Source organism: Podarcis erhardii (assembly GCF_964252035.2).
Source record: "Podarcis erhardii genome assembly, chromosome: 5".
NCBI classification, from domain to species: Eukaryota; Metazoa; Chordata; class Lepidosauria; order Squamata; family Lacertidae; genus Podarcis; species Podarcis erhardii.
In genome coordinates this window covers 5,061,360-5,087,943 of record NC_138509.1, presented here as the reverse complement: position 1 = coordinate 5,087,943, position 26,584 = coordinate 5,061,360, and the positions used below count along the sequence as shown (strand labels likewise).

Below are 26,584 nucleotides of genomic sequence, written 5' to 3'. Positions count from 1 at the left end.
GTAATTTTTGACTATTTATCTCACAAAGTGCAACGAACAGAAAATACAGCACTTTCAGTAAAGAGAGAGAGAGAAGTACTTTCACAGTAAATTTGTGTTCAGCATATTTAAGATTTTATTATTTTTAAAATAGTGTGCTATACAGAAAAATACTCCAGACTTATTTTTCACCACTTGTGGCAAATCTACTGTTCATGAACAATTATGCTGGAATATTATGATGGCAGCGATCCAATACTGAACCTTATACAATTGAACTTCATATGTTAATAAATATATTGATCTCCAAAAGCAAATGTAATACCAGGAGCACTTACAGCATTTTAATTGCCAAAAAGTTATTTCAATTACAGTGTAGTTCCCTAAAATAGCATTTCTACTTATCGGATAAGATTTAGATTTTCTATAAAGCAACTTGTTCCAACATGTTCACAATCCAGCTATTTGATCTCCTACAAATGTATACAATTTCACGCTTTTACAGTTGATTTGCAATTTCAAACAAGTAGATTTTACAGTGTTCTGCTACAATAATCCACGGTGGGGCTACTGCGAGTTTATATTTGGAGCCACGATTCTACCTACAAATATTAATATTAGGATGTAACTACTATGTTCATCTTATTTGAGAATCAAAGCCACGTAATACTTAGGCTTCACTCCAGTGTACTGTGGATGCAGGGCCCACAGAAGGATCCCAGGAATGCATAGTGGAAGACTGGTCTTCTCCCGCCCCCGCCCCCCCCCCCCGAGGCCTTTACAAGGAGTGGGAATCTTGTCCGTACCTTGCAACTCCCCATGCAGCCCTCACTCCTCCACCTCAGTCACGGAAAGTGAGATTGGGGTGGACAGGGACGTATTATGTGTGCATGCAGGTCTCTTTCTCCGGAAATCACTCCCTATGGAAGAGGGTAAAAACCGGGCTCCTATATCCTTATGACAATCCCTCCCAGCTACTACATCCACAGTGCACTGGGTTGAGCAGCTGATCTACTTTATGTTTAAATGAGTAAGCACTGTCAGAGCACAATTTAAATATGGTATAATTTAAATGGCTTGCTCGAAAGCTGCAACGTCCCACTGACATGGATAGCAAACTCACATTTACTCGTGCTGGACTCCACCTTAAATCTAATGCATAGACAACAGGCTGGCTAATTAGGATATGCTCTTTAAACATTTGAATATCAAATTATATATACACATGTGCACAACTTAAAGAGCATCTCAATAAAAAAAAGCATTAATCTATTTTACAGTCTTTTGCTTGAAAAAATAATATTCGTAGACGTTTCCAAATTGCACAAAATCATTAACATCTTGCAAAATGTAAATTTCTCAGCAAGAATATGATGGAAATAGGTTTAAATATTATACTTTTAGAAATCCACTTGGAAGTCGTAATTTGGAAAATTCATGTTTCTGGTGCCAAAATGCATCAATGGCATTCCAGAAACCCAAACTAACATTTGCAGACAGTATGCTACAATGTTATGTAACAGACCCAATTTGGCATTTTACACCATTAAGGCATGCTAATAACATGGAAAAGTTAACAGTACAATGTAAACTGAGGAATAATCAAATTCATAACTTAAGTAGTAGTAGATGAACCAGGCATGAAAAGATGGCAGGCTACATAGTCTTTAAATTAAAAAAACGCATCTTTCAAATATTGCTAAGAACAGATAAAAAATTGCAATTAAAAAAACAAGTTGCAATTTATTGCAAATTATTATAGGTCACTTAAAAGAAGTGATTTATACAAGAATCAATGCAAGCCACCACCCAGAAAACTGGGACTGAGGCAGTAGCAAATTTGAAAATATACATAAGGCATGATAAAACAGTAAATTGGCAATAAGTTCTAAGAATATCATTTTCTTGCCAACTAAATTTCCACTCTGGCCTGGTTATTTTGTGCTGTGCATAAGCTGCCAACCTTTCCCAGTTTCAGTTTGAATTGTTATCTTCTCCCCTGGGAACACATATTTCAATCCATCATTCATTTGCATTAAAGGAAATATATACAATTTCAACACATTTCAGTTCTCTTCATGGCGGGCCACCAAATTCATACTGACTGACAATTACTACAGCACTTCTATACAACTCTTTGTCACTGGATTGCCTCGACATAGTTTGCGGGATAGAGTCCAACTTGTCCATTGTCCAAGCGACCTTTGCACCAACCCTGTTCATCTTCATCTTCTATTTTAGTTAGCTCTTCCCCTGTGAGGAGAGAAATTAATTTCAGAACCCCAAAAATAGCTACTCCCCTGGAGTGTTTGAAGAAAATGGGTCTTCCCATTGCAGTAACAGTACTGCCTCTTCGCCCCAATAAGCATCAGAGCATTAGAAATCTGGGTTTTATTACATTGCTCCTCCCATCCCTTCAAAAATAGTAATAATAAAAGCATCTATTGAAGCACCATGTTAACTGGATAAAAATCACCAGGTATCATCATTTATTATTATTATTGATTGATTTTATAAACTGCCTTATACCTGCTGGTCTCAGGGAATCGGGGATATCAGGGAAATTAGTTGCTACCAGTTCTGAGTGTCGGGCCACCTAGACAGACACAGCTGTGTAATGTCAATGTGTGTATAAGACCGTGGTCCTGGGGGGGAGGGTTTTGATTTTTTTAGGCAAATATTTTTAGGGAAATGTTTCTGGACAGGGCTGGGATAAGAAGGTTGCAGAGCAGGTTTAAATCCCCTAGAAAAAAGGAGCTCTCCAAACTGGGTGAATGGGCAGTATAATAGCAAATGTAATTAAAAGTAAAAGTAGCAAATGTAATTAAAAGTAGAAAGTGAGGCCCATTGGGGCAAAAAATCCTAATATCACATATACACTCATGGGGTACGAAGGGGCAGTGACGGACTAGGATCAAGAAGCATTATTAAGATTTTGGTCCTGTGTGCCGCAGCTGTAAAAAGGTGAATACCATGGAGCGGGATCGAAAACAAAACTGGCAATATCATAATGCCGTTATACAAATATATGGTGCAAATGCACTTTGACTACTGGCATTTAATCTTTTAAAGGATACAGTGGTGCCCCGCAAGACGAACGCCTCGCAAGACGGAAAACCCGCTAGACGAAAGGGTTTTCCGTTTTGGAGGCGCTTCGCAAAACGAATTTCCCTATGGGCTTGCTTCGCAAGACGAAATATCTTGCGAGTTCCTGCAGGTTCCGCCCCCTTTCCCCCCCCTTTTCCTAAGCTGCTAAGCCGCTTATCAGCTGATCCGCTAAAAGCCGCTAAACCGCTAATCCGCTAAGCTGTCAATGGGCTTGCTTCGCAAGACGAAAAAACCGCTATACGAAGAGCCTCACGGAACGGATTAATTTCGTCTTGCGAGGCACCACTGTACTGTAGAAGTGAAAAGGGTTCAGAAATGGGCAACCAAAATGATCCCTTGTGAGGAAAGCTTAAAACATCTGGGAGTTTTGTTTTAGGAAAAGGACAAGTAATGAAGGACATGATAGAGGTACAGTGGTACCTCAGGTTAAGAACTTAATTCTTAACCTGAAACTATTCTTAACCTGAGACACCACTTTAGCTAATGGGGCCTCCCGCTGCCACCGCCCGATTTCTGTTCTCATCCTGAAGCAAAGTTCTTTACCCAAGGTACTATTTCTGGGTTAGCAGAGTCTGTAACCTGAAGCTTCTATAACCCGAGGTACCACTGTATATCAAATTATGTATGGGGTGGAGAAGGTTTTCTCTCCAGCGTTCTTTATACTACTAGAATTTGCAGTCATTCCATGAAGCAGAAGGGTGGGAGATTCAAAATGGAATACTTCTTCACACCACAAAAACTAGGGAATTTGGTTCCACAAACTGTAGCATTGTCCACAAACTTGGATGGGTTTAAGTTGGTGATCAGACCAATTCATGAGGGTTAAGGTTACCAAGGAAGGCTACCGTTGGACCTTCCCTGTCAGAGGCAATATCCCAAGTGGTGAGGGAGGCTGCCTTCCAGTCCTCCTTGCAGGCCTTCCTTAGGTTGGCCAATGTGAGAACAGAATGCTGGACTGGATGGGTCCTTGGTCTGATCCTGCAGCCAGGCTCTTATGGTCTTAGAGATGCTTGTGGCTAGCATTGACTCTTATGTCCCTCTGCCATTTGCTATTCTGTTTCAGGCAGCAAAATGTTTTGGGCCAATCCTGCCTTGCATCTTTTTAGGGCAGAAAAAAGAGAAAAGGGTATTTACCAGTCTTGAAACTGAGTTCATCAAGCTCTTGACCTTCATAGTCATACAATGCCCGTACTCTAACTTCCATCGAAGGGGATGTATCCTCATCAAATGGATTTGTTTCTGCTGGAGCATCATTGGATGAAAAAGGATTGTTGGTCTCTTCATCGGACCAGTCCGCAGAGTAACTTTGGTTTTTCTCCGAGCTGCTAACACTAAACACACGGAAAAATTCTGTTAGCTTCCCTGATACAAGTAGCTTGGCAGGAGGTGGGATATCAATTCTAGATATCCCACCCCTTGCCAAGCTACTTCTGGGCACCTGCTTCGCAATGCTGTGCTTTGCCTCTTTTCACATCACAGTGCCCTTAGAGACAATAAGAGTGAACACAGAGGTTATGGACCACCAAGAGAAACATCAAGGCCAACATGTTCATTTGAGGGGAAAACGTGAAACGGTGAGAAAGGGGAGGGGGGAACACCTAGTGAGCACAGCCAGTAGCAAAGATCCAGCAGTAGTTTCAAAGCACATGACCACAGTTAATATTTGTGGAACCAGTGAAGGAAAACCAACCAGAAAACAAAACAGTGACAGAGCATTGGGAGGTTAGTCGGGCGGGTTTGCAACAAAATAACCATTCAACAAGGACTTCATGCATTGTGCAACATAAGGCTTTTGTAGAAACCCGGAGTTGGAAACCCTGGATAGGAAAAGTGTAAGTATAAAAAACAGTTTGAGAACCGTCTTTCACCAACTTTTTGATTTTATTGTCCTCCTTTTCACTGACAGTACTTCCAGTATCCTCTTCATCTTCAAAGGGATTGTAACTTGACTGAACTGACTGCACTGTGTCACCCGGAACACTAACACTGCTATTTGGGAGAGAAAAATCATGAAGGTGACCCTGCCATTTCACGGAGTCAATATACATGCAATTCAGAACAGAGCCATGCACATCCCTCTCTTTGGGTGGCTTACCTTCCCAACACTTACTTAAAACAGAAACATGTCTGCCCTTCTACCAAAGCCATTTCCATCTTATTTCGCTACAGAGACACTTCAGATTCCGTGTCACACATGTCTGACCTGCCACTATAGAAGCCAGCCTAGGATCCCAGTTTCAAGCTGGCTTCTGAGCATATAATGCTTAGCAATAAGAATGGATACATTGATTCTGATTCACATCAAATTGTAGTTAGCGCTAGCCAGGGAAGTATGGAGTGCACAAAGTGGGCCGTGCGCTCCAAATCAGTCTTGATAGCAAGGAAGGACTCTAAAAAGTACAGCAATTAATACCATTTTAAAGGTTACAGTGCATGTTTACATTCCGAAGTCACTTACCAATCAGAAAATGTGGAAAATGAGAAAAAAATTATATTAAAACCAAAAGATGAACAAATAAAACAAACTATCAAAACGTTACAAACACAGTTTCCTAAGTTGGTGAATTAGGAAGTAGAATGGAAAATAAAACTTATGGATGTCCTGACTTCCTGTCGGCTGCAGGGGCCATTTCGGACACGGATTTAGCTTCTTGGGGAAAATCCGAGCTTAGCAGAAGATTGGAGCTTCACAAGGGCACTGTGAGCTCCGGTAAAAAACCCAAAAGGGAGTTTTGGGTGCTGGGGACCCAGCGGCACCCTTGGCGTATCTCCCCAAAGGCAGACGGACCCGTAAAAAGGTTTGGAAACCCGAGGGGATGGAGGCGCGGGTGCAAGGGGCCTACTCGCTACTTCTGCTGAGTGAAGCCTTTAGTTCCGATGGCAAAAGGCAGCTGACATTTCCCAAGATTAAAAGATAATCCAAAGGCAAGTGGAGAAAATTTGGACTTATTTGGCAAAAGAAGGAATTCGGAGAGCTTTGAGACATAAACAGGGAATCCGCCTCACTGCTGACGAGAAAATGGCGCAGTAAGTTTTCTACTACAAAATTAAGTATATCAGTGCTTTAGCTACAAACGGAGTCAAGTGGATATAATAGCTAACCCCCATCAGCCCTTTGGGGAAGGGGGAAAATAGTTATATAAAGACACTCAGAAGAATTGAAAGTTTGTTTCAGTGTTGCAACAAAAAGTTACGGGATTAAGAAACAGCTTGAAAGCACTGAGGGGGGTGGAAACCCTGCCGGCTTTGCCGAAAGTGACTGGATAATGGAAATGGAGAAAGACTAAGAAACCAGCATTCTGCCGCTTTAATTTCCCAAAGGGCTTGAATAAGAGACTTGCCCGTGGAATTTACTTTTTATTTCTGGAAGCGCAATATTTGTTGCTTGATCCTGACGCATTGGGAGACGCGGCTTTAAATCTGAGGGAATCTCACTCCTAAATAATGATTACAAATTATTCGTCAGTATATTGGCAGATAGACTTAAAGATGTATTGGAAGAGGAGACTGGAAAGAACCAAACTGGATTTCTATTTGGGAGACAGATGAAGGACAATGTTAGAAATATAATTGAATATCTGGACTCCAGGAGAGACAAACAAGACGCCCTAATGTTTCTGGATGCTGAACAAGCGTTTGATAATGTGTCTTGGCATTTTATGAAAAGAAATTTAGAATTTATGGATATCGGCGCAAATTTTTTAAATGGTACTTGGGCTATTTATTCAGAACAATACGCTAAATTGATAATTAATAATAACCTCACAGACAAAATTGAGAAAACAAAGGGAACCAGACAGGGGTGCCTGCTATCGCCATTGTTATTTATAACAATACTAGAGGTCCTGTTGAAGAAAATAGAAGCAACAAAAGAAATAAAAGGGATTGGTGTAGCCTCAAAAGAATTTAAGTATAAGGCCTTTGCCGATGACGTTGTTTTGACTTTAAAACAACCTATGTCCAATTAGCAGGCTTTAAGCTCAACAAAAATAAGACAAAAATATTAACTAAAAATTTGGACAGTAAAGAAATAGGAGAACTACAACAAAAGACAGGCATGTCGATAGAAAAAAAGTTAAAATACCTAGGAGTCTGGCTCACATCTAAGAACATAGACCTCTTTAAAGACAACTATGAAAAGGTGTGGAATGAAGTGAAGAGAGATCTGGAGATATGGATGAGAATGAAATTATCAATGATGGGTAGAATCTCAGCTATCAAAATGAACGTGTTACCAAGACTGTTGTTTTTATTTCAGACAATTCTGGTTATCAATGGAACAAAACAATTTAATGTATGGCAAAGAAGATTGTCCAAATTTATCTAGCAGGGGAAAAAGCCAAGAATTAAGTATAAAATATTGACAGATGCAAAAGAAAAAGGCGGTTTTTCCCTGCCAGATCTAAAAATTTACTACGAGGCGGCATGTTTTTGTTGGTTGAGGGAATGGATAACCTTAGATAATTCAGATATATTGGATTTGGAGGGATTTAACAACATTCGGGTGGAACGCCTACCTGTGGTATATGATAAGGTCAGAATGCACAGAGGGTTTTTGAATCATACTATTAGAAAACCATTGTATGAGGTGCGGAGCAGACCTAAAACATTATTGGAACGCAAAACTCCGAGGTGGCACTCTGGGCCCTTTTACCTTGCCCTTTCCCCATTTCACATCCCTCACCACCAGCTCAGCTCTGGGCCTCCTTGAGAACTTTTGATTGACCGGAATGTGTCCTTGAAATGTGCTAAACCCACTGGGTGGAGAGCTTTGTCTGCAGAAACCTGATGTGTAACTGCAACATAGCCTAGAGTGCCACATGCCCACCCCCACCCCATGAAGACTGCTTATGAAGAAACACAACCCTTGAGCTAAAAAAGGGAAAAAAAGATTCACTACTCCTTATCTATTACCTCAGCTGGTCAAACTTTAACTACAAAAATCCCAGAACAACAAATCCCAGAAACAGATGCTACCTTTCAAAGCTGTACTAAAAGTTCTTTAAAGCTTGTGTTATTCCGCAGCTATACCTAGTTCTAAGCACTTTCATAAGTGAATGACCAACGTCAAAGTTCTCATAGCAAGTCTTCTGTATAGGCACTAAGGAGACTATAGAAGGGGTGGGGAGCTTGTTTCAACACCAGTGCTCAATTTCTTCGTGGACTACCTTCCAGGACCCACAGGCAATGAATGTAACGCTTACCTTTGTACAGTAGGTTACATTCCAGCCATACCAGAGTAAAGGTTTCCACATTCACCTTGTCCATTCAGGCAAGCAAGAGGCATTAATGGCCTTCAATGGCACATGTCAACCAGGCCAGAACATCCAAGTTGGGCACAAAGCACACCTAGTAAGGGATGTGGCCAGGGGAGCACCCTGAGGGCCAGAGGGGCCCGAGGCCTGAGGTTCTCTATCCCTAGATTACAGCTTTGTAAACTATATACATTAAGATACTAGGATCTCCAATTAAACAGACCTGTAGTTAGGAAGCATAGAAGGAGGACCCAGCTTTTGAGCGTGGGAATGTATTTTGTCAGGGCATACAACTTTCCTGCTAGATACTGCTCTGACTCAATATAAAACTTACCTCCATCCGTTTTCAACAAGGCCAAATGTTGAATCGATTTGTTGCAAGCCTGTTCTTTTCCACAGATTACTACTTATTTGCCTTATTCTGGAATCTAATCAAAAATTTTAAGACTCCGCTGTTTAGTTTGGTTGACAAACTGACTGCCAAAACAAGTCCTATTTATTTACTTAGATTTTAAATGAATGTATGCCTGCTTCTCTACAGTTCTGATGGGACATTATTTCCAGCCCAACTTTGGCAAGAGACTGAGAGTAGGGTTCTGGCTCTCCTACCCACGTTTCAAACAAACCAGAAAAAGCATGTTTTCCAGAATGTGGTGACTTCCTGGCTCTGGGAAGTTAAGATATTTTCAAGATATCAACCTTCCGGGGTCACGAAAAATCCCATATTCAAACGACTGCAACATCTCCCAGTTCAGTCAGTCATTCACTTCTTCCCATAGTGAGGGAGCAGGAGACAGGCCCAAGAATAAGCATGTCAGCTCAAGCCCACTTGCAATCGCTCCTTATGGGGAAATAGGTCTGAATAGAGCCTCATTTTCCAAAACTACATACCGTCTTTTTCGCTCTATAAGACGCACCAGACCACAAGACGCACCTAGTTTTTGGTGGAGGAAAACAAGAAAAAAAATATTCTGAATCTCAGAAGCCAGAACAGCAAGAGGGATCGCTGCGCAGTGAAAGCAGCAATCCCTCTTCTTGTTCTGGCTTCTGGGATAGCTGTGCAGCCTGCATTCACTCCATGAGACGCACACACATTTCCCCCTTACTTTTTAAGAGGGAAAAAGTGAGTCTTATAGAGCAAAAAATACGGTATTTCCAGTATAATCCAAAATACAACCATTTGATACTTAGCAATTAGTGCTAAAAGATAATGGGCTCATGATCATGTACCTGCTGTTTTTGTTGTGCTGTGGAACTGGTTCTGTCTGGCTAATACCCGTCAGAGTTACCCCATCGGCAGCTTTCTTCTTCTCTCTTCTACTAAGAGTGCGATTCAGATCAGCTGACCAGTCCTAGAAAATGGAAGTGAGAAAAGGCGTTTTGCATCAGCTTATTTCCAGAGACCAACCCCCATTCTTGGGTGAAAGGGGCAATGCCCTTTGTGTGTCTTAACCCTGATTCTAGTCTTAAGTCATTCATATCTGTATTATAGCTAATACAGTGGTGCCTCGCAAGACGAAATTAATTCGTTCCGCGAGTCTCTTCGTCTTGCGGTTTTTTCGTCTTGCGAAGCACGGCCATTAGCGGCTTAGCGGATTAGCGCTATTAGCGGCTATTAGCGGCTTAGAAAAAGGGGAAAAAAGGAAAAAAACTTGCAAGAAATTCGTTTTGCGAAGCACCTCGAAAACGGAAAACTCTTTGTCTAGCGAGTTTTTCGTCTTGCGAGGCATTCGTCTTGCGGGGCACCACTGTAATAACTGAGGGGGTTATTGCTTTTGCTTGTTATTATGGTATGTATTTTTGAGTTTTTATATTGTAAACCACCCTGTGATCTTTGGATAAAGGGTGGTATAAAAAAAAAAAACAACCCTGTCAACTTTAGCCTGGAGATATTCATTGTCAGGGAACATAAACTGGCAAAATCTAGCAAACAATGCCTTTGCCCCATGTTCCCGCTGACATGGGCCTTTTAATGTCCCACTCTATACTGTGGCTTGGGATTCCCTGGAATTGCTGAAGCTTAGTCTTCCTTCTTTTCCCAGTTCAGTCAAGGCAACACTGTATTGCTGCCCAATTGGCGATGGAGAGTAAAGTTTAAGAGTCCTTATAAGTAGCACTGTAGCATAATTAAACCACCTTAAGGAAATCCTTCTGTTAAGGTTCATGGTCATTTCAGGACTACTTCACTCTTTGGAGAGCCCTTGTTTCCTAAACTATAACTGATGTTAAATGCCTAAAATCAGATAAATCCAGAGCTGCCTTGCAAGGAGGCTCTCTGCAAAATCAGCTTTTCAAATTCCCAGCCCATTTTTGTACCTCTGAATTTTAAGCAATTTCAGAGGGTTTGGCTGGGATAAATATAGTCTGACTAGACTTCCAGCTTTGGGTGGATTTTCTGCATCCCTATACTCAGTAAAGCCTCACTGTGGTCAAGGAAAGTCTTCCCTTTCAACCTCTTGGATCTTATCCTGACACTAGCAATTCTCTGTTTCAGATAGAGAAGAAGGAAGCCAAGATCTAACCCACTGTTTTCTGATCATCAGTGTGTCTGTGCAGCACTTTGCAATGGTAAAGCCCGCTCAAAAGGGCTTGCAGCTTTCCAGCTTCTACCGCTGTGTGTCCCTCTTTCCTCACGAAATGCCAAAGCTCCACTATGCAGCCTTCTCTGAATCAGTGCTGCCTTATTCTTCATCCCTCTCCCCACTCTGGGACACCTTTTCTTGGTGCCTTGGCAGAAAGGCAGTATATAATTAAATATGAGCTAACCTAGCTTTTTGTTTTACTTTCTCAACAAAAACTCTAGCTTCTGGAAAAGCTTTGATCTCACAGCTGTTGCTCCCTCCAAACTACCTTAATTCAAATTATTTCTTAAATCCTTGGAGGAAATTAAAATTCCTTAACTGAAAATTGTTTCTAAGTAGCAAGGAAAATTACGTACACAGGAAGTAACCATTCACAAAAAAGCTGAAAATTATACAAATAGCTCGTGTCATTTGACATGTTTTCATGACCATTTAGGCAGTCTGAGTTATAGAATTAGCTATAAGTAAATCTTGGAAAAAAACTTACTTCCTCCTTGTTGCATGAAAAATAAACAAACAATATTTATTAGGACAGCATTTTATTTTAAGCATTTTAAAGCCTGACATTCATTTAAAAGAAGAAGAAGCTTCCAGCTTAGAGTTTAAAGCAAAAAAATTAAATGCAAACAAATTAAAACAGTAGAACCGATGGGAAAACAAGCTAATTTCCATTTTGGATAGTGCTACACAATTGCATAGCCAACACAGAATACATACAGAACATATATTAGTATAATTTATAGCACAGTTCTCAGAGTGTTTACTCAGAAGTAGGCCTGATTGTATTCAGTGGAGTTTACTCTGGGTAAGTGTGCAAAGATTGAAGCCTTAAGTTTAAATGCATTTTCCAGCTTTATTCCATCAGGAAGAAGAATACTAGAAATACTGAAGAGTATTTTATCAATCCAGCTAATTTTAAATAATGTTTTAAACATTGGTTTACTTTTGTAAGCCGCCCTGGGGCAAAGGGTGGGTAATAAATTATAATAGTTTTGAAATGCAATTTCTAAAATGCAATTGTGGTTGAGTCCAGGCAAGATAAATCCATAGTTCTCTTGCCAGAACTGTAAACATCTGCAACTACATAACCTTCCTACAACAGTCTTTTTTTAAAAAATAGCATAAAGCAATGTTAAATTGCCATTTGCATATTATCTAGCTCACAGTGAAAAAACATTACCAAGGCAGCAATAATTTGCTAATATTATCCTGATAGCACATGGCAGCACTTTGGTTTCTTACATGCTTTTTTCACATAGGGTCTTTGGTAAAAAGATCTGGTTTAGCTTACACCGAATGCTGTAATGCATTTGTATTGGAAGCCACTTAAAAAGGACATAGATTTCACACCTCTTTAAAACAAAACAGCAACATGAGGATAATATTTCACTTGTTTCATTCCTAGTGTATTCTTCCAAACAAGAACATGAGCCAAACATGATCAAGATTCCGAAGGAGAATCCCTCAACTGGCTAAGTCACAACCTGAACCATAAAACTGCTGGTTAATTCTGGATACAGAAACGTTACAACGGCGCTTGCCTTCTGCCCACCAGTCCCTCCTATGGTACCTGGCAAATGTCCAGTAATCATTATGTCAAAATTGCTATTCTTACTCAGTTCCTCTTTGCACTAGCGTAGCCTCTCGTACACTGAACATGCCTCCTTCAACGTACCCACATCTCCCTGGATGACGGCCACCCTCCTCCCATCCATTCCAAAGAGAGGAGAGTCACCAACAGCTTCCCTCTGTGAGAGCGTGGCAGCCGGGGCAGGTGGAGGTGCCCTTTCCCCCATTTAGGGGGGCATGGCAGCACCATTTGGTGGTCCAACCAGGAAAAGGCTGCAAGAGAAGATCAAGCCCTTACCTCAAACTGGGGCCAGTTCATGGACATGCCTGGACCATGATTAGCTCTAAACCACCTCAGATCTTCAACAGTGTCTGCTGCTTTGATGTTCTGCTCCAATTCACGATAGATATTTTTATAGCTGTTAAGTAATACATGCTGAATTAGAAGTTGCAATGAGCAAATCAGAAAGGTTTCAGCTATACAATGTTTTGCCTAGGTATTATTACATAACGTCTGCTTGAAGTTCGGTACAATACAGACATGTAGTAGATAGAAAGAGGAGTAATACCTTTTTAATCAGATCTATAAACAGCTGCTGAATATTTTCATACCACTGTTTTAACAAAAAATATTAACCTTTTATGTGCAGTTAAACATATTCATCATCAGCTAAAAGAGAGAAAGCTTTGTTGCTTCAACCCATATTAGTCAATCTGGATGGAAAACACAAACCAGATCAACTGTAAAATTTGTGCAAACTTTTTTGTGAGAGTATTTCCCAAGGGCAAGGTGAATTCTGTTATTAGATCTGCACATCTACTAGGGATTTCACTGTAGCACCAACAGACTTACTACTTGGTATTACTACTTAAATACGAACTAGCAGAGAGAAACATTTGACAAATGTTTAACACACAGGTGTTTTTTTTACTAACAAGGGGATTGGGGATTTCACTACTGCACTGCACACTTCAGCGATAAAACTGAGTCTAGCAACATACCTGCATCCACTTTAGTCTGATAACTGAGGGGGAGAAAAATCCTAAAAATAAGAAGTTTACTTCATAGTTTAATCAAGTAATAAGAAAAAAAAAAAACTGGTCATGTGTTTTAGCTGTTAAACATATTTTCTAGAGGCGTATAAGCAGCTGATCAATAATATTTAGAAAAAACGCTTTGAAGCTGAGTGTGAGAAAGGGCATCTTTCAGTGACCAATTGTATTTATAAGTACCGTATTTTTCGCCCTATAGGACACACCATCCCATAAAGCGCACCTAGTTTTTTGGGGGGGAAATAAAGGAAAAGCCCGAGCTTCCCCCGACCCCAGAACAGGCAACTTTCTGCAAGCCGTGGGAGTCCGGCGCCTGGCTCCCGCGGCTTGCAGAGAGCTGCATGAAGTCTGGGCGCGCTGAGCTAAACGCGCCCAGGCTTCAGCATGCAGGAAACTCTCCGCAAGCCATGGGAGCCCAGCGCCGGGCTCCCGAGCTTTGCGGAGAGCTGCACGAAGCCTGGAGACTGAGAGGGGCCCCTCTCGCTCTCCAGGCTTCAGCGAAAGCCTGTATTCGCCCCATAGGACGCACACACATTTCCCCTTCATTTTTGGAGGGGGAAAAGTGTGTCCTATAGGGCGAAAAATACGGTATTTCAGAGTTTAATTTCTTTAACTACCTGTCTTTGGGGATAGGGTAGGTTGTATATAACACTCTCATACAATTGGTTTTTCCTTCCTGGAAAGATTAGTGCTGTGTCTAAGCGTGTTAGAAGCTATATGGAATTATTCCGTTTTGCAGCCAGTACTTCACCACTAACAATCGTGAAGACAGAAAGAGGCTGACGGAAAGAGAAGTTGGATGCTTTTCCAGAGAAAATACCCTCTACCCCAGGCATAGGCAAACTCGGCCCTCCAGATGTTTTGGGACTACAATTCCCATAATCCCTGACCACTGGTCCTGTTAGCTAGGGATGATGGGAGTTGTAGTCCCAAAACATCTGGCGGGCCGAGGTTGCCTATGCCTGCTCTACCCTCCCATTATCATAAACTTACTAAAGTTGTTCTTTACAACCGTCTAACTGATCTATTAAAAGCCTTTAGAATTTTTAAAATTATTTTAATTACTTTAGTAAAGGTACTTTAATAAAATACTCTGTTTACCTATATCTCCCACACAGGGGATTCAACTTTGGATTGTATTTGTTTAAAACCAATCTTAATATTCTATAAATAAACTACTGTAACTCATTCTTGGACCTTGTGGTGAAGGGTGGGGTAATAAACAAACAAACATACAATTCTTTTGGCAATGTTATGAGGATAAAATTTGGGGTAGACCATTATCATAACATTATAAAGAATATGCATTTAATACTATTTATCATTGTATTTATTTCTGTTTTATTATTTATTTATTCCTTAATAAGCCTCTTAGTATTGTTAACACTCTAAACTAAAATAAATCACATTAATTAATATTTACCATTCTGTTCCCAGCTTGTCAACATCATGTTTTCTTTCAAAAAGTGCTAACAAAACTGCGGGCGGGAGAGCCCTTTTTGGAAGCTCCTTCTCTTTCACAAAGGAGGGTTACACCCATGAAGGTGCATGCTTCCTAAGAAGACTTTTTTTTCTTACTGAATCTTCAAATTTATGCAGATTTAACCAAATCAACTAAGATCTCTCTAAGTAAAACACTAAGAGAAAAATCACTGGTAGCTTTTAAAATGAAGCCAGTCACAATCACTAACTTGTGAAAATCACAACAAGGTTAGTGTCTTCCTAAAACCCTCTTCAGAAGTCAGTAAATTCAACAGAAAAATGTTTAAATATAGGTTATGTCACCCCAATTCTATATTCTTTAAATCGTGAACGATGCTAGTTATACTGTTTCACACAAAGACAACTTTGGTATGCAATGGCTTTCATCTTACACATTTACCCTGGAACAGTAGACAAGTCAAGATGTTTCTGAACTTCCAACAACACTTCTCGGAAGAAACGGATACGTCTTTCCTCAAACTGCTGGCACTGCTCAAAAACCTGCTCCATATTTTCCATATATTGAGGTGTTGCATTGTCCAGGTCTTTCAGAGCCTTTTCATACTTTTCTCTCGTCTTAAAGACAAACAAACAAACAAATCCAAATCAGATCAGCTAATTGGGGAAGTAGCTCCGACCAGCTGGCTATGGCACAGGCAAGACTAACCAGTTCTAATTGGGTGTTGACTGCCTCACTTCAGTCTCTGGCTGTGTGATAAAGCATAGTTTATCATCATGTACTATTATTAATAAAAATTTGAATATCTATAGCCCTTAATCCTGTGGAATAAATTAGCCTCATATAACCAACATGCTTAACTCTAATTCATGCATGAAGGGGTTAAGACCATAGAGGAAGGAGTTGTGCCAGGCTTAGCTAGGACAGACACCCTCACCTTGGGAGGAAGGACTCCCAAACTCTTCGCTCTTCCACTTTCTATCATCATTCTCTTTCCACCATGTGAACCATGTCTTTCTAAGTCTTTTCTTGCTGCTCTTTTCTTTGCAAGGTGTTTAAATAAGCCATGTTTAACATGTGGTCTTTTTTCTATGCTAATGGAAGTGGGTAACTTTGGAAGCAACTTAGAAGGGGGAATTTGAAAGGTCTAACAGACTATCTATTTCCATGCTTTCCTTTGCTGCATGTTCTGTGCTTTCAAATCTCTGCTGGGGCTCTCTCACCAAAGAACTGTTGGAGCACTCTCAGACGTGCAATACGTAGTTCATTCACACACAAAAAATGCCACTGGCATTATCTAGAATGCAACAGGAAGAGAAGAACACTTCATACAAGTGAACAGCAAAGTGAGAGTGAAAGTGTGCACATGTACGCTCCAAATACCCTAATTTGAATAGAATAAGAATACTAATAAGATGAGACAGAAGGTGACAATTGTTTACCCTTGTGCTGGGATCACTTATATTTACTAATCTACCTAGTAGTATTTCCATTTTTCCACCTGGAAGAAATGCTTGCAAAGTCCCGTGTTCAGAGTAACACACAGTTTACCTTAAGCACGTCCTGTTTACTTTTATCAACTTTGTCCTGCAGTTTCTTCAGTTGTTCTGGATTCAGGGCTGGGTCAGCTTTGCTATTAGTCTCTCTGGATACGGCCAGCTTTTCTTCCTTGCAGGCTACATGATATGCTTTCTTAGCAGCTTCAACCTAAGTGACATGTTTTAACAATAATTTCATCTTTGTACAGCATCACTATAAGCACCCACCATAGATTAGAAAGTTTGAGGAGAAATATTCTTGTAGGACTTAAGGAGGTATCAAAATATGTTCAGATAACCTGATCATTATATTGCTGAAAAGTACAGTGACTGCGTACTTTTGTGTACAGTGAGCCAAACTGAGGCGCCAATAAATACCCTTTCACACCTTACACACGTGAAGAGGTCTTTGTGTAGTTAACACAGCCCTGTTGCTGGTCCTGACCCCATCATGAGGTAGCCACTGGCCCTGGCCCTGCCCCTGGACACCCAAAAGGCAGTATATATGTTTGCAGGGAGAAAGCATATGTGAGCAGCTACCCTGCAAGCATTCCCGCAGAACAGAAACAATGGAGAATTGTCAGCTCATACAAGACGGAAATGAGACTTCCAATCTACAGATACAACAAAAACTCGTAGTCAAGGACTTAAGCACATGTTTGGCTCTCTGTGGCTTTAAGACCAGAGGGAAATGAGCATTGGCCACAATTTTCCTAGAGAGTGAGAAAAATAGCAGTGGAGCCAACTGCTACAACATTACTCCATTCCTGACTTTTGCTCTCACCAGGAGGAAAGAAGAGATTCTTGAGGAAGGCACAGGGCCCTGCTGCATTCTCCAGTCAAGAAACAACACACTATGGGCAGGGGGAAAGATGAAAGAAGAGGGAGAACTGGACGCAAGAACATTCAGTTCTTCCTAGAAAGAGATCAACAGTCCAGGCTACTGTGTCTCTCTGCTTCAAAGACCAGAAAGCAAGGAGGGGACATGATCAACAGTGGAGTGGGCTCTCTCAGAAGGTGGCAGACTCCGTCACTGGAGGTTTTTAAGCACAGGTTGAATGGTCATCTGCCCTGGATGCTTTAGCTGAGATTCCTGCATTGCAGGGGGTTGGACTAGATGACCCTTGGGGTCCCTTCCAACACTTTAATTCTATGGTTCTATGTGAAAGCACCCAATGCAGCATGGACACAAGAGCGAGAGGTGGAATAGTGGACAAAGTTGCAAGGAACACCCAGTACATAACAAACACTTACCTCTTTTAGCTTTTTGGCCCATGGTTTCTGAGCTTTCCTAAATCCATCTTCAGCTTCTTTGGTTTCCTTAAATCCACCCATTATTTGCTTGTGAAATGCCTCCTTCTGCCAGTTCTTTATCTTTTCGAAGTCTTCATTCATTAGGGCGCTTTTTACTTCTATGTGTAGTTCACTCACCTTTTCGGCCTCAGACATAAATGCATGCCAAGCCTTTTCAACGGTACCATACTGGGGCCCTGATCACAAAGATGGGGAAAAAAGCAGCAAATGAAGTCATTTTTCTCACACTATCCTGAGTTTTTAAGGGAGGACTATAGTCCAGGCTTCCTCAACCTCGGCCCTCCAGATGCTTTGAGACTACAATTCCCACCATCCCTGAACACTGATCCTGCTAGCGATCATGCGAGTTGTAGGCCAAAAACATCTGGAGGGCGGAGGTTGAGGAAGCCTGGACTATAGTGACTACATTCACTTCACAATAAAGCAGTTAATGGTTTACTGTGAACATACAGAGGCCTGACAACACCTAGTGTGTCTGTTGTGGTTCCCCAGAATAAGCCAGGGGGTCCTTAACACACCACCTGAGACCATGCAAAGAGGCTGAAAGGCAGGAGGGTGGTCAATGCCTTCTAGATCACCCACCCCACCAAGATTTCAGTAACGCAGGCTAGGTCAGTTCTTTCAATCAGGATCAAATCCTATATGACAAACCCTATAACACCAACCTGGCATTAAGCAGCAACACCATAAGACTGGTCAGATAAACTTAAATACTCTTTAATTATCGATCCCTACCCAAAACAAGAATCAGGGAACCCTTTGGTCCAAGGATATAACAGGTATATAGTTTTAGGTACCCATTATGAGTGAACCTGCATTCACTCTATTTTTTTTCTCTTAAACCTTCTTAGAAATCAACTCCAGGACCTATATTTGTGTTTTTCATAACTTGTTGGGTTCTATTATTTCACCTTTTTAAAATAGAGGGCTACTTTAATTAAGAATAGCTAGACTCAAGTAAATTACCAAATCACTTGTGTTAAAAAAAAGTTGGGTAGATTTCGAAATCTGGACAAATAGCTACTCACTGACATTTTGGAAAAAGGATGGTATCCAGGGTTACTGCACTTTTTTCAGTGCTTCCTACTAACCCGCTAAGCTCTCCTAAGTACCATATTTTTCGCTCTATAACACGCACCCGACCATAACACGCACACAGTTTTTAGAGGAGGAAAATCCGTAGGCATGCCACCCGTAGGCATTCCCTCCATAACATGCACAGACATTTCCCCTTACTTTTTAGGAGGAAAAAAGTGAGTGTTATGGTGCAAAAAATACGGTAATTAAGTGGACTTGCACACTGCCATCGATACAGAAAACATAAATATGCAAAATAGACAAAAGTTCCCTTTACCCTTTTCTACAAGTTGTCTCCACCTTTTCGCCCATTCAGTGAGCTGCTGTGCATAGCCCTTTTCTATCCTTGCACGCTCATGAATGCAGTTCATCAGATCACTGCAAAGTCTATGACCATCATCAATGCGTTTCACTGTCCGCTTATAGTTTCCAACCTAAAAAGAGAGACAGAAACATTTCTATAAACACATCTACGACAACAAATACAACCTCCTATTTAAAATGGAAGCCAATTGTTTTTCTGTTTCTAGAAACGTGACAACCATTATTTGGTTAATTACAAAAATGAAACTTGTACTGAAAAAAAGTTTGTAATGCCAATCACAAGTAATCAAATACTATTAAATGACCATGATTCTGAATGCAGTGAAATATTCCCTAAATACATTCGGTATGTACCAAGGAGTCCAGATTTGAGACAATTCCAATTTTTAGCTATAAGCAATCTTGCTGCACTTGATGTGTTAAAAAGGTAGGAATTTTCTTATCTAAGAAAGCCAACTTAAAGTACCATAATCACCTTTCCTAATACTATTTTATTTGTGTTTCCTACTGAGGACCAAATCCAATTCCCTTACACACCTAGAACTTGTCATACTTACCAGAGTTCTGTTAGTTTGTAAAATCATCATCATCATCATCATCTAACAGTTACATTCAGATGAACAATTGAGCTAGCTAGGAATGTTGAAGTGTTGTTGGCCTTATTTGTAACCAGCAGCATATTTTTCATATAAGACAAAGCCTAGAGCACAGTCTGCAAGAAAGATCTTAAAAATCAAGGCTGTTCCATGGAGCCAACACTGCCTTTACATCAGTGGGAGACATATCAAATACCTAAAGAAAGGGGAAGGAGCACACAAGGCAGGAAAAAGTTCTACCAGAAATCACCATACCCTTGCAGGAAAAGAGGAGGGGGTTGGAAGAGACCATCCTCACCTACCGACCTTCAACAGATTGAGGTTGAATCCTGACAAGACAGAAGTACTGTTTCTGGGGGTCAGGGAGCGGGCGAGTGTGGAGAACTCCCTGGTCCTGAGTGGGTAACTGTGCCCCTGAAGGACCAGGTGCGCAACCTGGGAGTCATTCTGGACTCACACCTTTCCAGGTCAATTCTGTGTCCAGGGCAGCTGTTTACCAGCTCCATCTGGTATGCAGGCTGAGACCCTGTCTGCCCGCGGACTGTCTCACCAGAGTGGTGCATGCTCTGGTTATCTCTCACTTGGACTACTGCAATGTGCTCTACGTGGGGCTACCTTTGAAGGTGACCCGGAAACTACAACTAATCCAGAACGCGGCAGCTAGACTGGTGACTGGGAGCGGCCGCCGAGACCACATAACACAGGTCTTGAAAGATGTACACTGGGTCCCAGTACATTTCCGAGCACAATTCAAAGTGTTGGTGCTGACCTTTAAAGCCCTAAACGGCCTAGGGCCCAGTATATCTGAAGGAGCGTCTCCACCCCCATCATTCAACCCTGACACTGAGGTCCAGCTCCAAGGGCCTTCTGGTGGTTCCCTCACTGCAAGAAGTGAGGTTACAAAGGACGGGGCAGAGGGCCTTCTCAGTAGTGGCACCTGCCCTGTGGAACGCCCTCCCACCAGATGTCAAAGAGAACAATAAGCACCAAACTTTTAGAAGACATCTGAAGACGGCCCTGTTTAGGGAAGCTTTTAATGTTTGGACTACTGTATTTTAATATTTTGTTGGAAGCCGCCCAGAGTGGCTGGGGAAACCCAGCCAGATGGGTGGGGTATAAATAAAAAATATTATTATTATTACCCTGTCCTGAATAAGGGTTTGTCCGCTGTCCTTTCCTCATGCAAGAACACAGGCATCGGCTCCAAGGGTGTATGGAGTGGGCAGCAGAATTGTGAGGACTGATCTGGGAATGAAAGCACTGCTTGTTTCTAACTGCCAGTCACCTAGGAGCCAAATAGGACTACTCTGGGGAGCTTATTGCGGCTTCCTGAGAGCCTCCAGGCTGCTGCACCACTTCCCCAGATCACAGCTTCCTTCTGAGAGATTTGAAAGTCACAGCAACAACCCCCTTAGGGTTTCTCACCCCATCGAATTCCTTCCCCACCCACCTGCCATGCAGACCTGCCTCTGGAGCCACAGAAAAGGGTAGGAACTGCCCTCAGGCAGCATGCCCTTAGGCACGCTGCTATGGTTCGGCTTAGTGTGTCATCCAAACCCTGGCTTGTGGTTTAACATAGCACAGCAGCAAAATGGTTGTAGGAGCAAAGCTGCCACTATCTCCTGCTCAGGAGCCTGCACATTTGCTAGTTTGCACTAAGACATGGTTTGACGTGGTGTTCCTGGCAAAGAAATTCATACAAATGTTTTTTGTTGGCAACCCTCAAAGGGGCAGGAAAATGAAGCTTAGACTCTCACTGCTACTAAAAGGTATTCTGAGCCCTTGTAGTTTCTGCATTGGCAATGCCACTTAGAATAGGAGAGAAGCAGCCATGAATCACAGGAGACTCCCTACAGGAGTGAAATTTGAAGTCCTCTTAGCGTACAAATACATCTGCCAAATATTCTCACTTACAAATGAAGCTGTTGTCTTGCCAAACTCAAGACAGACACCATGTCCTTTTTGTGCATTCCCTTCTGGCAATACACTTGCAAGTATTTCCACTTAATACGGAGTACATCATAAGTGACGTTTGCAACTGGCACAGCTTATACGGAACAGTATCACCTGATGCTTTCGGAAGGGGAAACCCTTTAGACCTTTGGGTCCATTGTAAACAGTCTGCTTTTAGCACTATCCTCATGTACACAACAGTCAAATCCCTAATGCTATTTACTCGGTATCTACTCAATCTTACATTGTATTGCTAAGATTCACTGGTGACCTGTGGCATCTTTCTGTAAGCCACACTTAAGTTCAAAGTGCAATGGGAGTTGCCTATAAACCATGAAGGTGGTTCCTGGATTGAACTTCCACAAACTGCAGGCAGGTTTCATGGGAACTTCACAGGAAATTAACTTGTATGGCCTTGGAGAGTGTGGGGGAGGGGAGGCAGCAGGTAATTAAATACTGTAGCCAAACTACTGTACTTTTCCGTGTGTAACACGCCCCCGTATATAAAACGCCCCCTATTTTGGGGGACTAAATTTAAAGCAGGGATGTCCGACAGGTCGACCGCGATCGACAGGCCGACCCACGGTTGTTAGAAGTCAGTCGCGGGCTTATTTTCGTCCATGGGGGGAAAAGGAGCATTCGGCTCCGTCCCCTCCCTCTTTTCCTTATCTGCGCACAATTTCAAGAGGGGTAGATCACTGCCAGATTTTCATTCTGTGAGTAGATCACAGTCCCTGATTTAAAGAAAATGGGGGGAGATGGCACAGAGTTGTTGAGCTTTTTTTTGGGGGGGGGGAGATTGTTGAGTTTTTGAGTTGTTGAGCTTTTTTCGGGGAGGATTGACAAGAGTTGTTTTTTGGGGGGGAGTGCCCAGTTGCTGAAAATATCTCACCCAACTGAAACGCTAACAATCCAAAGCAGCCATTTACGCATCCACAAATAACTGCAAATAACTCACCCAACTGACAAAGCGGCCCTTACAGCAAACACCATTCACACACCCAATCGCAAGATCCTGTTCACGGCTGCAACCAATCGCCTGTCCCCCCTCTGCACCACCCATGTATAAGACCACCCCCCATGTTTAACTTTAATTTTGAGTAAAAAAACCCTCATTTTATAACACAGAAAAGTACTGTAAATGCAAGTCGGGGATAAAAATGCAACCATGAACACACTTCAGTAACTTTCAAAAAGTTTTTATATTTTTGTAAATGGCTTTTCGGTATTTTACAATCCTGCAGTATATAATTTTTATGTAATAAGTAAATGAAAAGACTTGCCTCTGATATTTAAAGGCTGCATAATTCCTACAATAGCAAAGTTATCTAGAGGCAAATAGTTGTGCCCACACAAGCAGAACCTGAGGCTCTATTCAGACAAGCCAGAAAGCAGTAGGATGAGCTTGCAATGCAAATAACAGGCAATGTATGGTCCAGACCAGTTCATCTGCTTTTGTATCCCATCCTCTCAGCACTTGGGTCATAGCAAATTATTATCTAGAGGTAGAACAACAGGTGTAAATATGGTTTGCCAATTTGGACATCACAGCAAACCACAAATGGTTTGCAAACCATAATTCACCATAGTTTTTAACTTTCTGATTCCGTTTTGCCAGCACCACAGTCTGTTGCGATGACTGAATAGAGTCTGGGTTCTATCTGCAAAACAGGAATCTAGTTTAAAAAAAGAAACAATGGGCCATGATGATACTATGCAAATATAACTGAGGATGGGAGGGGGAAGCTACTGGGAAATTTATTCTGCTTGGCTGCTAAAGATAAAAGAATGTGTCATTTGTTTTCAGGTCAAATGCTTCTGATGGAAAATAGCCTCTGAGAGCATTTTATAGTTTTTGATCTTTGCAATCCGGCAAGCAAAATTTGAACAAAGCACTGTTTACAAAGAAGATCCAAAAAGTTAACCATACTTTGTTTTTACTAAGCGGAAAGATGTTACCAGTTGGTTTCCTGTGCTTAGCATACGCAAAGGCAAAGACCTCCTTGCGATAGTTCGCTTAAGCAGAAAATGAAATGTAGCAATACTTCAAAACCTTCACATTTTTATCCCTAGTAGCAGAACATGAAAGCTGGAAATTAAGTTTTTAACATTGGTATTTTTATATTGTTTGGGGCAAACGGAATCTTGAGATTTTGCTAGCATATCTATAAATGCAGCTGGTGGAGAAAAGAGGAAAATTCAGCTTTCCACCAGGTACGTTTCTTCCCACAAGGTCTCCCCCATTTAGTTATTTTGTAGACTACATCTGGAATCAGTTTCTACTTGTGTTATAATCAGCAGGCAGAAAGCTACTTTGACATGGACCAAGGGCTTAGACACATTCAGTGGGCTCTCTCTTTAAAACAGCAGACAATTTATGTCATATCAAAATGATTTCTAAAAATCTCAAGTCTGAAAAGCAATCCCAAGGATAGATTCTGAAGTTCATTTGGTATGTGGAATGAGCTGTGGAACTCTTTCACTTCCAGCCAATGGCTATTGCGACCAAGTGCAGAACATCACAAGCTTACCTACTTGTTACCTTCCCCAACATTAGCTGGATTACTGTCATGTGTTATATGTGGGGCTGCCTCTGAAGACAGCTTGGAAACTTTTGGAGGCTTTTGGTTTTGATACTTTTGGCTGCCCTTTTTTGCAAGTTAACTAGCTCCACAACAGCCTTTCTGAGAACAGTACATTGGGCTATGCCTTGGATACTTCAACCCTGCTTCATCCCTATGTGGCATTCCAAATTGGGTCATATAATCAAAGTGTGTAACAGCCTTACAACACCGGCGATTTATTTCCCTTTTTCCCTTTCCTAATTATCCCTCTCACAGAATTAGTCTTTCACAGGTGCTGCATACCAAGTTACTGTTCTCATTGTGCTATCTATAATGACTCCAAGATCACTTTCTCCTCCAGTGTTCATCAGTTTCAGTTACTTATCAAACCTAAATTGCCATTCTGTTGGTCAGCTCCCGAGTTAGAGAGATTTCATTATCCAGAATAACCTGAAAACTTGACAACTTTACCACTCAACCCAAACTTCTGATGATTAATGAACAAGTGGAACAGCACTAGTCAGCTTAATTGAAACAGGTATCTTTCCCAAATATTTCACGGTAAAGACAAAGAATTAAGTCAACAGCTTCTCCGAAATCTCCTTCACCTCCCCACCCTAAGGGGTAACAAGGGTAGAGCTCTATTTGTGTTTGACTGTAACCAAGCTGGTCCAAAAGGGAGGCACTCCTGAACACCCCGCAAATAGCTAAGAATGAAACATATGGGGTAGGGTAAATGTACTGTTAGCACAAAAATGTGATATTTTTCACAGTGGAAAGACTGACAATGACAGTGCAATTTAAAGATGCAATCTATCCAGACACTTTCAGAGGCACACCACTTGTAATAGAGGTCTAAAATTCAATAATGTTACTCCCATCAATGGTTACTTTCCCCTTATGTGGTAAACTAAGTGGACATAGTAGCTTGCCAAGGCTGCCAAGAAAGCTTTACGAATGGACAGAGACCCGACCTTAGATTTCCCAGACACAAACTGAAAGCTCTACAGGCCAAAGCTTACATAACTTGTGAGAGCAGCACAGCTTGCCAGCAACATGCAGGGTTTTTTTTGGGGGGGGGGCGGTTTACGAAGGCAGATAAAAATCGTAGGCTCATGTGTTTTTAATATTGTGTTTTAATGTTGTAACCCATCCTGGGACCTTAGAGTGAAAGATGGTAGACAATAACAATAAGCAATAAATAATATTTTTTAGGTAAAGTATAAAGTCAATACTGAACTGAGAAAACACAGGCAGAAAAAAGTCTAGTATATGACTTAATCAATTTACACATTTTGTATAGTATTGAATCCAATAATTCCTTAAACCGATTAACTGAAACCCTGATAAAAGAGAGACAACCAATACAGCTGTTTTAAAAGAGGGTTTATATGCAATTTAAATGGAACATCAGCAGTTGCATTTTGAACCAATTGATGTTTCCAAGTTCAGTGTCAGCCCCACATAGAGGGCACTGCAATAATCCAACCTGGAAGTTACCAGAGCATGGAGCACAGAGGCCAAGTCATTTCTGTCCAAAGGAGGCCATAGCTGGTGAACCAGCTGGAGCTGGAAAATGACACTCGTGGCCACTGAGGCAACCAGAGCCTCCAGTGAGAATGCTGAATCCAGGACCACAGCCCAACCTGTGGGCTGCTCCTTTCAAGGGAGTGCAACCCCACCCAGAAAATGCTGTTTCTCCACCTCCCAAACACGAGCACTCAGGGCACATAACACATTTACCATTCAGCCTGATGACGAGTTCTGGAGAAGTCAAAACCCAGCACACTCTTTTATGGTATTTTGCTTGGTCTAATAAAAATGTCGCTCCAATACAGATTTTGGGGTTTGCAACCTGTACTTTTAAAAAACATATTGTTTCCTTTTTTTTCTTAATTACCTCCCAGAAGCTGTCACTAGGAACTTCTTCAACGGAATCATAATACGAGTCAGACATCTCTACACACCCAGTGCAATCCGGAGTCTTGTAAATATCAGTTCTTCAAAGTCTGTAGAGAGGAAATACAAAGATCAGCGGAACAAAGAATTGAACTTACACATTTTTAAAGAATTAAAATGATTGTAAGTTTGCAGTGGAGAGAAAGTGGGGGGAAGAGCCATATCTGTTTTTTATATTTTCTTGTATTGTATTGTATTGTACAGAGCCATATCTGGCAGGATTGAACTGTCAGAAGAGGTAAATACTCAAGAGAAATATTAAGTTAATGGCT

At 41.4% G+C, this 26,584-nt stretch overlaps 1 protein-coding gene across 3 annotated transcripts in view; it reads right to left on the bottom strand.

The window, feature by feature from the left end:
• Positions 1 to 91: 91 nt before the first annotated feature.
• The window catches only part of PACSIN2 (protein kinase C and casein kinase substrate in neurons 2), a 52,246-nt gene continuing 25,753 nt past the window's right edge, over positions 92 to 26,584 (bottom strand). Inside the window, exons 2-11 of one of the 3 annotated variants that reach the window (XM_081860989.1) lie at positions 26,254 to 26,362; positions 19,194 to 19,350; positions 17,780 to 18,015; positions 16,539 to 16,694; positions 15,429 to 15,604; positions 12,792 to 12,912; positions 9,573 to 9,694; positions 4,960 to 5,076; positions 4,222 to 4,418; positions 92 to 2,232 (exon numbers count right to left, since the gene is read on the bottom strand). In XM_081860989.1, the coding sequence (XP_081717115.1) occupies positions 2,120 to 2,232; positions 4,222 to 4,418; positions 4,960 to 5,076; positions 9,573 to 9,694; positions 12,792 to 12,912; positions 15,429 to 15,604; positions 16,539 to 16,694; positions 17,780 to 18,015; positions 19,194 to 19,350; positions 26,254 to 26,310 (1,452 nt within the window). In that variant the 5' untranslated portion in view covers positions 26,311 to 26,362 and the 3' untranslated portion in view covers positions 92 to 2,119. The remainder of the gene's footprint in view (positions 2,233 to 4,221; positions 4,419 to 4,959; positions 5,077 to 9,572; positions 9,695 to 12,791; positions 12,913 to 15,428; positions 15,605 to 16,538; positions 16,695 to 17,779; positions 18,016 to 19,193; positions 19,351 to 26,253; positions 26,363 to 26,584) is intronic. The other 2 variants (XM_081860990.1, XM_081860991.1) reach the window with 2 other exon arrangements.